General features: G+C 42.9%; 1 protein-coding gene across 1 annotated transcript in view; it reads right to left on the bottom strand.

Moving 5' to 3' along the window:
• SYNE1 (spectrin repeat containing nuclear envelope protein 1) overlaps positions 1–14,672 on the bottom strand; it is a 522,133-nt gene that overhangs the window by 176,873 nt on the left and 330,588 nt on the right. The window contains 7 exon segments of the mRNA XM_025205597.1: positions 872–1,009; positions 1,793–1,975; positions 3,957–4,109; positions 4,316–4,471; positions 8,134–8,299; positions 11,379–11,641; positions 13,592–13,810. Coding sequence (XP_025061382.1) covers positions 872–1,009; positions 1,793–1,975; positions 3,957–4,109; positions 4,316–4,471; positions 8,134–8,299; positions 11,379–11,641; positions 13,592–13,810 — 1,278 coding nt within the window.

The raw sequence follows: 14,672 nt of genomic DNA, 5'->3' as shown, positions 1-14,672 counted from the left end.
AGGGCGGGCTGGTGAATGGAGAGGCAGACACAACTTATTGGTTGCAAAAAACTTTACTCGCGCCGCTTGCAATCATGACGCAGGTGGTACGGTCGTCTGAACAACCACACGGGTTGTTCCAGCTGGCGGGGCCCAAGCCAGTTAATCCGTCCGCAATTCGAAGCCGGCGGGGAAAGGGGTACGTCTGGGATTGCGCTCGGCGACGGGAAGAAAGATCGATAGGTGATCAGTCTATCGATCGGCAGCCGCAAGTCAGATAACTTCAGAGGCACTCTGCAGCGTGCTCAAAGCTCTTCGACTTGGGCGGAAGTCGCGCGGAATTTTAAACGGCCAGCGAGCCAATTACTAGCCGCCACGTGTGAATAATTTAGCACAGGCCAATGGCGGGACACAAATTTACATTCGAATAGCAGGAACTCTTTGCACCGTGCATTTCTGTGCTGCAAGGAAGAAATGCATCCTGCAAAGGAAACTGCAAATTGGCGGGAACTCTCTCCTGCACGCGGGTTCTCAATTGCAGCAGAACACTCTGCCGTGCAAAGGAGCTCTCATGTGGCCAGGAAATTCCATAGTGCCGAGGCACAAAAATCACTGGGTCGTGACAGTAAGTATACAGGTCACATTATCTACTTAAATCATTATACACTGGAGATTGAGTAAAACAACGTTTTTATGCAACAACATCTGAATAAAAGTAAAGACTAGGCTGGAATAATATAAGAACCTGGAGTTTTCAGTAATATACATATTGCTCTTCCAATACATATAACCCCTGAAAAAAAAAATCACATTAATAGCTATTGCTTAGTCCAAGAAGCTCAGTATTTTTTTAATTGAATGGTCTTTTGACATATGTAGCTCATTTGATTACCTGATATGCCTTAAACTGGTCATGAAGCTGAGAGGCAGAATTCCATGTGATGCTACCATGGACTAATATCTTGGCTTTCTCGATCCATTTCAGTATGAACTCCAGCATCTCATTATATTCCTCTAGGTGTGAAGCAGCCTGAAAATAAAAGGAAGAACTATTATAAAATATGAGATTAATCCTGAAGAGAGGAAGTCTCTCTCTCTCTCTCTCTCTCCATATATATATTAACTGCAAGTGACTTCATTTACTTCTCCCCTTTTAATTTTTTGAGGGAGGGTCACTTAAAATTTTTTTCAATTATTTTTCTAATTTAGTAACTATAGTCTATATTTGTGAGGGAAAATTAGGAAAGTCAGGTATGGTTTAAAAAAAAATCTTAATAAAGAAACTAGGACACAGTAGGAGTGTGTGTAGGTGGATGTACATGTGCAGGAAAGTGCACTTCCTACATGTATTTCACTCTGTCACATACAAATGCCTACTCCCTTCCTGCTCAAGATTCAGACGTAATCAGCCATTCTTCCCTTTGTGTCTTCTCTTATGCTGTCCCTTATGTGTTTCTTTGACTCATACTGTGCAACACTTTCTACCTCTATTTAATGACTTTTTCTCCATCTGGCTTACTGACATCAATTTGCAAAAAAAAAAGGGAAGCCTTACCTTTTTTATGTGATGCAAAGCGAAAAACTGCACAGCTACAAGCATATTATGTGCATTATGTTGGAAATGTCACTGAAAGTTCCTGTTTTTAGACTCAGAGGGTTGTTTGCTAATTAATGTACTTGTTGTCATGACAACAAAAGCAAAAAATGCCACACTACAGGCCAATATAGTTCTGCTCTAAATTCTATAAATTCTTGTTTTCACATTTTCCTGGTGCTTCACAGAGGAAAGGATTGAAATGATTTGACACTGTACCTGGTTCAGTTTGGATGCTCGGTACTCCGCCTGCCTAATGGTCTGTTGGTGCAACCCAGATAGTTTCCCTATCCTATTAGCTAGTTGTTTAGCTAACTGAGTGTTCTGCTCTGCGAAGTCTTGTACTGTGGCATCCAGTTCCACCAGCTTTATATTACAGCTGTCCAATTCTTCACCAAGGATCTGGAATAAGAGAGCAAAATCAGTGATGGGGGTTATTCATATTTCTGTTTTACGTGTTTAAATCCTGTTTGTTATACCTTTTTTATCTCTGGTTCCATTTATATTTTGGCTGCACAGCATTAAAGTTTGTTGAAGAAGGCACAGCAGGATATGGGTTCAGCTATTTAATCACTGCCACTGTTTTTTCCCTGAACAAAACAGCTAATATTTTCCCTCACCCACTAGAAGACTGAATCACTACAGAGTTACATCAACCACTGCTGGCCATGGTGCTGTGTTTGTCCTTTGACTGAGTGGTCAAGATACTATTGCTATGACAAAGTTTTATGTTTGTTTGTTTTTTATTTTTCCAAAATGTATCCTAAGGCTACATCATTCATGTATCCAGCCCATTTTGCTTTCTATTATAGTCCCATAATTTTGTGCTGGGTGTTATAGATTACTTGAACTTGTTATTAGAGCAATCTGGACAGCCGTTCAACAGAAACATATGGATAATCTGTATGCTTTGGAGTCCTTCTGTACAAAACTATGAGGGAGAGAAAAAATTTTACCTATTCCATTTTTAGTAAACTAAAAAAAAACAACTCAGAATTTAAGGTGGAGAGTGGCTGTGTGAGGGATTAATCTTCCCTGTTTTCAATGAGATATTTCAAGCTACTCAGACATATATGGCAAAGATGCATCAGAGAGCAAGCGAAGTCAACAATGGCCTGTAATAAACGAGTGGAAATCATAAAGGTAATATATCTGATTCATCTGTAAATAGATACATTCATTTACCTATTTAAACACCTACATAACTATACTTCATGCATACATATATCCAACCCTGTCAGAGAATTGAAAGCTGAAGAATATCTATTAATTAAGCTTTACATTTAAAAGAAAACCATTTAAAACAAGAACCATTTATTGTTGTTCAGGCGTGTTCAAAACATATTTGTATTCCTTACAGATTAAATTAAAAGTTTCACTTTAAAACAGATTACTGATATTTGAAATCAACTTAGTTTTACAATTGCACCTGGGAATTTTTTTTTTTTATAACTATGTAGAAATATTACTAACTCTCCAATGACAAGAATTTTTCATCCAGTCTGGAGATGGACAAAAACACATTTAATTAGCTTTACACCCACTTAACTGAGGTAATTATGATGTACTGGTTTCAGCGTAATACATTTCAGTGGTTCTGTGCAACAGATAAAAGGTGTCAAGAGGCACATTTACAACAACTTGAAGAGAAAATGGTGTTTTCTGACATACCAAGAAGTTTTATTCTGGGAAAAGTACATCTCTTCACTTCACATTAATAACTAAAACAACCTGATCTTTAAAAACATATATATAACACTGTGTAATAAGTTTCATTTCATTGCAACTCTTTTCTATATACACAAGTACTTGGGAGAGCAATACAGGCTTTCTGGAATATAAAATAATCAACAGCCAATTTATACCATACCTACTCTCAGCAAGGCACCCCTTATTTTATGAGTATTCCCACACATATCAATGGAACTATTTACTATAAAAGGTAATGTTCATTAATGATGATCTATGGGGATGGATAAGCTATTTAAGAACAGACTAAAGTAAAACGCTGTGTGGGTACATAATGAAACTCCTTAGGTGCATTAAGAATGATTACTCTTTTTTGACAAAAGAGAGAGAAAACATAGACAAGAGAGACAAAACAACATGGGTTGCCTGCTCTCCCAGCTCCCCACCTTTCATGCCTAGTTGTTCTCACGAGAAGCACACTTGGGCAATCCCTGCACATGCTACCATCTAGAGACTATATAGTTCCAGAAGCCCACATGGCCCAGAAAAAGGGAGTCTTTACTCCTTAATCTGTCTACCTGCTTAGGACAAACATGTCATTTATCTCTTTGTAAATGGATTTTTTGTCCAATGGGGACGTGCAAATTTGAAACATTATATTCCATAATCAGATAAATTAAGCTTTTCCCCTTACCTTTTGATCACTTTTAGCTTGTGCTATATTATTTGTCTTTTCTTTCAGTTTGGAGAGAATTGCATTTAAGTCGTTTGCTATCTCATGGATTTTTTGACCAAACTCTTGGTTTAATGTTTTGCTCTGCTGGGCTTCTTTCTCTTTGGCTTGAATCTGCCAAGAACAACAGCAGTAAGAAGCAAACCAACTAGTCATACATTTTTTCCTTCATAGGAGGAATATGTTGTAAGCTAAGGAGGTAACAGCTATAAAGGTTTAGCACAAACAAACCTGTAATATCATATGTCATTCAATTACTATGTTTATAAACGAGTGGAGAAATCCCATAAATGTATATGCCTTCTTCCACTGGGTTTTACCTGATCCTGTATAGTTACAAGGGCCAATCCCACTTCTGCCAACTGCAGAGAGAGTTCGGAAGGTAAAATAGTGTAAAGTCCCAGGTACTTGTTCTGCTGTTGTTCAGCCATTTTTTCCACAGCCTGGCGGTGAGAAGTGACTTCATTATGGAGAGCCTAGATGAATAAAAGAGATACAATTCAGAAACAGTGGGTGCATCTACATGTGCAATTAATACAAAGCAATAAACTCCAGAGCAGTTTGAACTGGAGTAAACTACTCCCGGATGCAGTGTCTACACGTGCACCTGGAACAACAGCAATTTGAACTGGGGTGGACCAGGCCTGGCAGGGGCCATAGGAAGTCAGCCCCAGCTTCTGGGTGGTGGCGTTGGGTGCTGGAGGGCCTGGCTGGGACACGAGGGTGCTGTGTAGAGCTGTGTGGCTAGGTGGCTGGCAGGAGTCCAGCTCCCAACTATCTGCACTGACTGGGCACAATTTATACCGGAGGTCAGTGTCTACATGTGCATTTAATCACAGTGAATTACTCCACCATAAGATAGTACTGTCCTATCTTATGGCAGAGTTAATTAGTTTACTGTGGCTTAATACCGCCACACATGTAGACATTGACACTTTACTGCACAGCTAATTAGTCTACTTTGCAGTAAAGCACATGTGTAGATGCACTCAGCAAGTATGAAAATGGAGAGTCAGCTGAGCAAAAAAAAGGGAGGGGGGGAACAAAACTTTTGTTTCAGAGCATGACTTTGATATGCCTAATCCACATATGTCTGCATGGCATATGCGGACTAGACTCAAATTGTCCTTTGAGATTGAGTCCTGGGTCCATTCAAACCTGAAAATCAAGCACAATGCAGAGGTTCTGGATGCAAACAAATAAATTGGTGTTCAGTGTATGATTTCTTTATATGCCATTACATACTAGAAGTTCACTTTCCTTCCCATGTGCTTTGGTACCAAAAGAAAGAAGATAAAATGTCCACATTCCAAATGGAACAGCTGTGCTGAAGTACTACTTGGACAGCCATAGGAGTAAAGAGAAAGCTAAAGAAGCTTGTTTATTTAGCCTAGCAACATGAAGGTTGATGCGACTGTTCTCCATAGAAATCTCAGAAAGAAAAATATCAGAAAAGGAGAAGAGCTCTTTAAAGTTGCACACAATGCTGGCATAGGAATAAACATGGCAATAAATTAACTAAGAATGAATTTAGGCTGGAAGTGAGGTGGTTTCTACCTGCCAGAGGAATCATGTTCTAGAACAGGCCTGTCCAGTTTCTAAGAAGCCATGGGCCACTCGGCCCATGGGATGCGCAAGTGTGGGCTGCACCAGGATGAGCCATGGGCCTTTAGGCTGCATGTCATAGGAACACCCCTTTCCTCCCCACACCACTATGCAATGCACCTGCATGGGCCTTCCTCCTCACTGCATCATACAGGCATTGTGTATGTAGCCACAGTCCTCCTCACATCCACTCTGCATTGCCTCAGGCACCTGCACAGCCCTGGACTCACCATCAGCTCCCTGTGCCACAGACACTGCAGTGCTTCCTCATCTAGGGTGGAGGCAGGAAGCAACAGCTGGAGGAGGGAAAGGGAACCCAGGGACTCTAGCTGCTGTTGCAGCCAAAGCAATGAGGGGAGCAGAGGCCAGGTGAGAGCCTGGGGGCCACAACTTAACCCCCACCAGACTGCCAGATGGACAATCCTGTTCTAGAATAGCCTTTCAGTAGGAATATTGGGGGCAAAATCCTAAGGAAGTACAAAATGGACAATTCATGAAAGGGACTATATGATAGCTGTCTGCGATAGAAGGGAAGTGGACTCAATGACCAAAGAGGTCCCTTCCAATTCTATGCTCCTCTGTGAGCTTATCAATTGAAATTGCTAAGTTTATAGATCTTCACTGAAGACATCTTTTCTCCAACATGATGGAGATAGAAAGGACATTGTACCCATCTAGACTCTAGGGCAGGGGTTGGCAACCCCTACCACGTGTTCCAGAGAGTGGCACATGGAGATATTTTGCTTGGCACCCCAGCCATTTTCAGGAAAGGTTGTTTCAGATTCAAGGTTTTACTGGAATAAAAACTCCATGGTGGGCAGCTGGGGCCTGCCAAAGAGCCTGGGATACTTGTGGCAGGAAGCCAGGAGGCTGCAAGTGGCTGCACTGGGTCCGCAGAATCCCAGCCCAGCTTGTTGCTGGTGGTGGGTAGAAGAAGCCTGTGAGGGGCAATCCCAGAGTACCTAGGAGGGTGCACCAAGCATGCCCAGAACGGTGACTTCATAGAGCCTAAGAGAGGTCAGAGACAGGGATATCCTTGAAGGGGGGTCAGGCAATCAGGACAACCACCCTGGGCCCCACACTTTGGGGGGCCCTGTGGAGACGGGCGGAGCAGCCGTGGTGTCTCCACACTGCCACTGGCCCCGGGCCCCTTGCCCCCCCCCCCCCCCAAACCCCCCAGGCTTCCTTGCGTCCAGGGTTGGGGCTCCACACAGGCTGATTTGTCCCAGGCCCCACACCCTGCTCTGGTCATCTCTGGGCAGAGATAAGGCCTTGGAAAAGATAGGCATCGGTCCTGGGACCAAAACAGACAGAGTCCAGAGAGGCTCAGGAACTCAGGGGAAGGCAGAGATAAGGCCTTGGAAGGCAAACAAGAAGCTGGGAACCCCAAAGCCCAGCCCAGCCAGTGGACTACAGCTAGAGAGATCAGCAATAGCAAAAAGGGTGGAGGGTGAGAAGGCCGAAGCCCAATACTGGAACAATGGCAAGCTTGCTCTCAGACCCTCAGGCAGTCTTCCTCCTTCCCCAACATTAACATCAAAGGTGTGGTGGGTGAATAAAGGGGGGGAGGGCCCCTACAGTTAGAGCCAGGGCAGGAATGGTGTGGCCACAATTGTGTGGTCACAGGTATTTATTGTAAACAAACAAACAACATTTATTATTATTAACTGTAATATTATGCAGTGCATCTAGCCAAGTATTCCCTCCTCCCCGTTTTGTTTGCCTTGCACTCCAACATCTTACAAATAGATGTTGCATTTTTTGGCACTATGCTCAAAAATGTTGCCAACCCCCAATCTATATTAAAGAGTGGAAGAAGAAAGCCACTAACTCTATATGTAGGCAGGGAAAATGTATGACCCAAGTGTGCCCTTGTTGCCAAAAAGGCTAACAGCATGCAGGGCTGCATTGGTAGGAGTGCTGCCATTGATAGGAGGCCACACCTGGAATACTATGCTCAGTTTTGGGCCCCCCACTACAGAAAGGATGTGGAAAAATTGGAGAGAATTCAGCAGAGGGCCACAAAAATGGCTTGGGGCCTGGGGCACATGACTTCTGAGGAGAGGCTGAGGGAACCGGGTTTATTTAGTTGAGAGGGGATTTAATAGCAGCCTTCAAGTACCTGAAGGGGGTTCAAAGAAGGATGGAACTGGACTGTTCTCAGTGGTGACAGATGGCAGAACAAGGAGCAATGGTCTCAAGTTGCAGTAAGGGAAGTTTAGGTTAGATATTAGGAAGAATTTTCTCACTAGAAGAGTAGTAGCAGGGCATTGGACTAGATGACCTCCTGAGATCCCTTCCAACCCTAATTTTCTATGATTCTATGGTCACAGCCCTTCTGTCACATTATGCATACTGGCAATTAATCAATGCAATTTATTGGCAATATGGGCTTGTCTTTTAATTTTTCCCATTGTCACTGCAACGATTTTGCTCATATTGTAAAATTCAAATCCACTGTAACACTCTAATTTAATGTTTATTATCAGAACACATCAAAGTTGAAACTATCCATAAAAGAAGAGTGATATACCTGCAGCTCCTGAAGTTGAGCATCTACTTCCATTGTGGGGTTTAGCAAATATTCCTTTGTTTCCTGAATCCAAGACTTCACAATATTAATCTCTATCTCCACCTCCTCACGCTCCTTGAGTTCCTGTCTCACCAACTTCCCACTTTTCTTCACTTTCTGTTGCATGCTTCAAAAGGCAAAGAAACAACTTGTGAAGAATTTATAAAAATGTAATCTTATTTTGTCAAAAGCTATCAAGAAATGCAAAGAATAACAAGCATGATGTTACAATGTTTCAGCTAAGAATAATAGAAAAAAGTGTTATTACAAAGGATGCTAAACAAACAACAGGCAGAGATGTTTAACTCTACAACTTACCCATGTTCCTTAGGCCCATATTCCATTCCACCTGCTATATGTCTAAACCTACATGGCTGCTCTCTCAAAAATGTGTGTTTTTCATCAGAGAGTGATCCTATTTTACCCAGGAAAGGTGCATCGCTCTCCCATTCCTTCAATGAGCAGCACTTCCAGAATATGTAAACACTGAACATAAAGTCTATGAGCAACCAATAGAAACGTTAGGCACAGGTACATGCATGTGTGTATGTGAACTTTTTCCTTGTATGTCTCAGTCAAGGCTGTGCCTTACATGCCTCCATCATCTTAGGATCTGAATCTTCTGGAGGGGAAGCACAAAGATAGAGTAGGAGAAGGATATACCCGCTGTTTGCCCGACTGCCTAGTGATTAAGGCTTTTTCCCAGGAAATGGGAGGTCTAGGCAGTACACCCAGCTGAGCCTAATGTGTTCTGAATTCATATCTCCTCTTAATAGGAAAGTACCTAACCACTATGGCTTTGGGCTAGGCATGGTTGAGGGAAGCCTCCACTGTGCCTTTTGAAGTTGGGCCCACATGGGGGTGGGACGGGGTGTGGGGAATGTATGAATCAGGGGATCAGAAGGAGAACATGCAAGGTGTCCTGATTTTTTAGCCCAGTGAGAGACAGGGGCTTCAGTGGAGGCAGTCCTGAGTTCCACTTCCAGTTCTTGTAATGGCCAACTTTAGTGGGGCCAGGGGCTGCATGTAGCATTGGCATGTGTTCCCCAGGCCAAACACCTTGCAAGTCACAGGCAGGTGGGGGAGGAGGGGGCAGGGAGGGCACAGGATTCCTACCCGATAGCCACACAGGCTGTGCTGCTGATGTCATGACATCCCCCACGATCTCTTGCCCTGGCTGTGTGGGCACCTCCCTGCTGCATGACTGCACAAGTGATGCATAGCCCACCCTATCATATGGGCAACCCTGGTAGCACAGTGCTCCCTCCCGGGTTTTCCTGCAGCATTTTGACAATAGTGGTGGCAGCAGTAGAGGTCTACATACAGCCCATGCTCCACCAGTTGGAAAGCCCTGACATAAACAATATTAGAAGCAGAAGCTGGGATCCAAGTTCCCCTCCCCCCCTCCCTCCTAGTAGAATACTTATAGAGTCATGCTCCCTCTTGGAAATCAACTCTGGCTATGGACAGATGTACCTTTTAGCTTCTTTAGAAGGGCAAGGGGAGCTCCTGTTCAAGAGTGTATATCAGCTCTTACATCTACATATAGTGATACAAATGAGCTGAACCACCCTAACTCTGACCCTGAGGCCCCTGCCACACATTACATATATTATGCAATTAATTGGTTCATTGTGCAATAAATTTAGACCTTACTTTATACAAAGTAAGACCAGCCACATGTGCAAAGTCATTATCATGCCATAAAAATCTCCATCCAACTATGAAAACAGTCAACCAGCTACAAAGTTAGTTCTTGAAAATGTGTAACAACTTTATAGCTGGTTTGTATCCAGCTTTAGCCTGAATATGTGGCAGGGCCCTGAATGAAGTAGAGTTAAAGATCCAATGGTTTTGCTACAGCTGTATTGCTCCAGAATCATGTAACAGCTGTATCATAATCGCTTAGCTTGATGTCCTTTGATATCAATACAATTATGTCTGTGTGTACCCTCAGAATACAGACAGACTATTCAAAGGAATGTTTATATGTATCCTTTTCTACAAGAAGTCTTATTTCACTGCAAACATCTGTGTGCATGATTACATTTACATATGTAAGCAGTCCCAGTGAAATCAAGATTTTGCAATTCAAGGTTCACAATCTGTATATAGAAATATGAAGACTTGGCTAAGGCACTTAAGGTATGGCTATGCTGGGGCAATGGTGTACCCAGCCTGGATGGTCCCATGCACACCCTGCCCATCCCCTCCCTCCTGCACATTGCAAGCCTGGTAATGGCCTGGTGAAAATACTTTGGGGTCCTCCTTAGTGGCTGCTTTTATGCCAGAGACTGACCATGGGGGTGACTTGAGGGTACAGGGATATCCTAAGTTCAGGAGCTGGAAACATTTCTGGACAGAGGGAGAGTGGACAGCAGGGGAGCTGTGGGGGAGCTGTGAAGGGCCTGATCCTTGTTGTGGCTGTGCAGCCCCAGCCTTTTCCCCACCGTCTACCCTAAGGCATGCATGCCAAGCAAAATGCTTTCACGTGCCATGCTCTGGCACCCAAGCTGGGGTTGCCCACCTCTGTCCTAGACCCTTCACTAGCATATTCCACTGGCACTATTTATCATTCCATTAAATGTTATAGTAGGGCCAGAACTGGACCTATGTCACTAGGACTGACTCTTACCATGAGGCTATCTTTACTCCCCTGCTTTAGAAAAGCAAAAGGACAAGACTCTCAGATGTAGTCAGTCTTCTAAAGCTGGAAAGAGACAGATACCAAGTAGGATTTTGAAACGCAATATCTTCTTGCTAGGTTCTGCCTTCAGTGATATTAAAATAGTGGTAGCTGGGCACCTATCTGGCTCAGGTGTTGTTGAAAATACCACTAAGCATCTCTTGCCATTTTAAGCAATGAAGTACCTTAAAAAAATCTAACTCAAAGTGAATGCCTAGTCTGAGAACAGTGACATGAAAATAGAATCTGTGTAAATGATGAGTAAATTAAATATTTGAAATTCTTTAACACTACTTCCAGTTGTTATTAGCAACAGAGTATAGGAAAGGGGTTTTTTTTAACTATCAATTTCAACCATAATATCTTTTGAACGCACATTTAACAATGAAATTGAATGACAAAAATATGAAAATATATTAATGTGTTATAACTTTGATTATATTATTATAGGTATGCTTGAACAGTAAATTAATATAAAATAAAATGACTTCCGTTTACTTAAATATTCTGTTCCCCTTACTTGTGGCATCGGTCTTGCATTGCTTTGATTTCTTGCATGACTGGTAGCTCCTCCTGAGAACTTGGCTCCATTTCCACATCCTGGAACATGTTTAGTGCATGCTGTTTGAGGAGTCCCAAAGAAGACAGCTTCTGTTCCACCTCCTGAGTGAAACTGCTGTGGTAATCCAGAAGATCCAGAAGCTCTGTCTTTGATGCTTTTTCAACTGAGCTTTCTGGTAAGTGATCTTGTAGTTGATCTATTGCTAGAGTAGCATTTTGAATCTGAAGAAACAGATAAAAGACACATTTGGCACAGTTGATAACAACAGACCTAAAACCTAGCGCTGGAGTGGAATCAGTAAGAATTTGATAGTACATGGCTGACTCAACAGGTAGGGTTCTAAAGCTTCATTTTCACTCTGATAGATGGCAGTGGCCAGGACATAGATAAGATTATGCCTTGCACACCCCAATTGTTGAATGACCTCCTTTTATTTCTAATTTTATTCCCTGTTTGCACTGCCACAAAACACAGCAACTCTAATGATGAAAAAGGAATCCACTGTGCTAAGGGTCACCTGTGGAGCAAAAACACTGCCCCTCCTCCAAAAATTTTAGGATGAGGGATAACAAAGAGACATGGACAATCAGAAGTACAAGGAAACCATAAGATGATACTGGTCAGCATGATATTACACAGTGCTCTCAGCACACTGACTCAGAAATTATTCCCAGTTTTCTTTAGACAGAAAGATCATGCAGTGGGAGGTTGAGCTGTCTGGGGTGACAAAGGAAAGAAGAAGATCTGAAATAATTACTAAAACTAGCAAATGCAAAAGGGCATTGTGTTTATTACATAAAACTTTAATTTCTTTTTCCCTAGAAGAATAAGGAAGGTAATAGGGTCTAGAGAAACAGTACAGCCTTGCAGTCAGGAGTTCTAATGCTGGCTTTGTCAATAACTTGCTGTATCAGCTTTCCTGCTTGTAAAATGTAACTATGATTTACTGATTATCTTACAGGACTTACTGCTTAAATAGCTAATGCCTGTACAGTGCTCTGAATCTGTAAAGGGATATATAAATGTTAAGTCTCATATGTGATGAAAACATAATACACTGTATCTACCCTGCTTCATGAAAAATACATTGTAGTAAAAGGGACTTATCAAAGGGCCTTGTTACACATTGCACTTTGAGCTGCTCAAATGTTGAACAGTGTTAAGTGTTAGTTCTGTTTTGGAGCAGTCACACCTGAAGGCTAAAAACCTTCTCTGACCTATATAGCTATGACTTGCCACTAGAGGGCTGAAGAGCAGGGACCTGACTAGGAGCTACAGCTGTGAGTTGCCACCACAGGGCTGGTGGGCCAGGACAGGCTTCTATCCCTGCTCTAGGTGGTAGGGATTGAGAGAGGGGCTGTGGGAGAGGGGGTCTGGGAACATGAAACTGGGAGATGAAAAGGAAATGGAGATGGGAGGAGAGGGGGATGAAAAGAAGGAAGTCAGCCACTGAAGGATACAATAAAAAGAAGTAAAAAAAAAGGAATATAAAAAGAAATAAGGAGAAAGCAAATTAAATGTTTCATGTTTTAATAAACTAGGATTTGGGATTGGAGTGTGGAGGGTGCTAGTTGTACTTACCAGCATGGCTGGGAGGTGGGAGCAGTGAAGGAAGGCACTTTTGGGGAAACTACTGCCCCTGGAAGGAAGCCCCAGCTCATGGGGGCCTGATCTGGCTCTTCCCTTGGCCCCCTCCCTGCCCCCCTAGACCCTGCTCATGGACCCAGCTGTACCCCATAACCTGGCTAGCTGGCATGTGCTTTGCAGGCTGTTTGCAGAGGGTTGCACCCCTGGGGTGGGAAAGTCACACCTCCGGGGCAGGAGTGGGAGTTGGCTTGGTGCTAAAACTGCCCCCTGAGCAGTAGAAACCAGGAGGTAGAAAGTTTGTCCACACAGGACAGGAGAGTTTTTTGGGGGGTGGGGGGCACTGGATCCTGGGATGCTTGAGTTCTGTAACTCGGGCAGCTCATCTGTGGGGAGTGGCCACACATTGATGGAACGCAAGCTGGGTGACATGGATCAGAGGTAAACCTGCCCTGGAGTGGTGTAACTTTAAGTTGCCTAAAATGTGCTTAACACTAGTTTCAGGTGTTAATGTGTGGCTAATCCAGGGGTTAGAAGCTCCAGGAGCTGCCTAAAATTAATGTGTAACAACACCCAAAGTCTCATACGTTATCAATAAAGCCTTTCCACTCCTGCACTGCATCTTCCAATATCTTCTCCTGGTCCTGGGCCACACTCCGGAGCCGTGTCCACCGTTGCCAGACAGTTGTCATTGACCTGCTTATGGTTGCTTTGCTAGCATCGTTACTGATTTTTTCTAGCTGAGAGGCCTTTTCCTCCAGTGCTGTGATCATCTCATGGAACGAATTTACTACAGACACCAGTGACTGAAAAAGAAAATCAAATGGCAGGATTTTCCTTGTTACAGCACTGTCTGATGATAATGGTGAAGCAGTCATGTCATCAGTACATTGTGAAACGTATAGTGCAGCCATTGCTTGTAATTAATCTTTAGCCTTGGTTAAATTATTTTTGTATTAGCTTTTGACCATTAGTATTTTACATGCATGACAATTTTAAAGTATACCCATTGTAGATTTTTGCACATGTAAAATTTTTGTATTTGGCAACTTCAAACAATAATCTGGTTTAATGATTACTTTCTATAATTAATTTATAATTTAAGATAATCACTTTTGTTCATTTTAAAGGACATTTATTTTACACAAGTACCCTCTACATATGATTTAGATGTTAGAAGTATTGCATAAGAGTTCCTAACAAGAATGTCCAGTATTTGTGAGTCCTTGACTGGGAAGTGAAATGTGAATAGAAGCTATATATGTATAAGATAGTATAAGCACTATTGCCCAAAATCTTTGCTCTGTACGAACTGTACTCAAGACATAATGGATAGGGCTGTATGAAATTTCACTGGCCATTTCATTTTGACATTGTTTCAACTCATTTTGAGGTCGAAACAACAAATCAAAACAAAACGAAGGGCTGCAAAACAGCCTCGAAACAAAACGAGGCTAGTTGAAATATTTCGAAAGTTGAAACGTTTTGACCATAGCGCTGGGGATGGGAAGTCAGTCCAGCTGGGCTGACTTCCCCCATCCCCGGTGCTAGATTGGGCTGGGGATGGGTAGTCAACCCAGCTGGGCTGACTCCCCATCCCCAGCACAAGGTCAGGCCGGGGACTGGTAGTCAGCCCAGCTGGACTGACTTCCCATCCCCGGGCCTAGG

This window comes from Alligator sinensis, unplaced genomic scaffold (assembly GCF_000455745.1).
Source record: "Alligator sinensis unplaced genomic scaffold, ASM45574v1 scaffold1177_1, whole genome shotgun sequence".
In the NCBI taxonomy this organism is placed as follows: Eukaryota; Metazoa; Chordata; order Crocodylia; family Alligatoridae; genus Alligator; species Alligator sinensis.
This window is presented reverse-complemented; position numbering and strand designations above follow the sequence as displayed.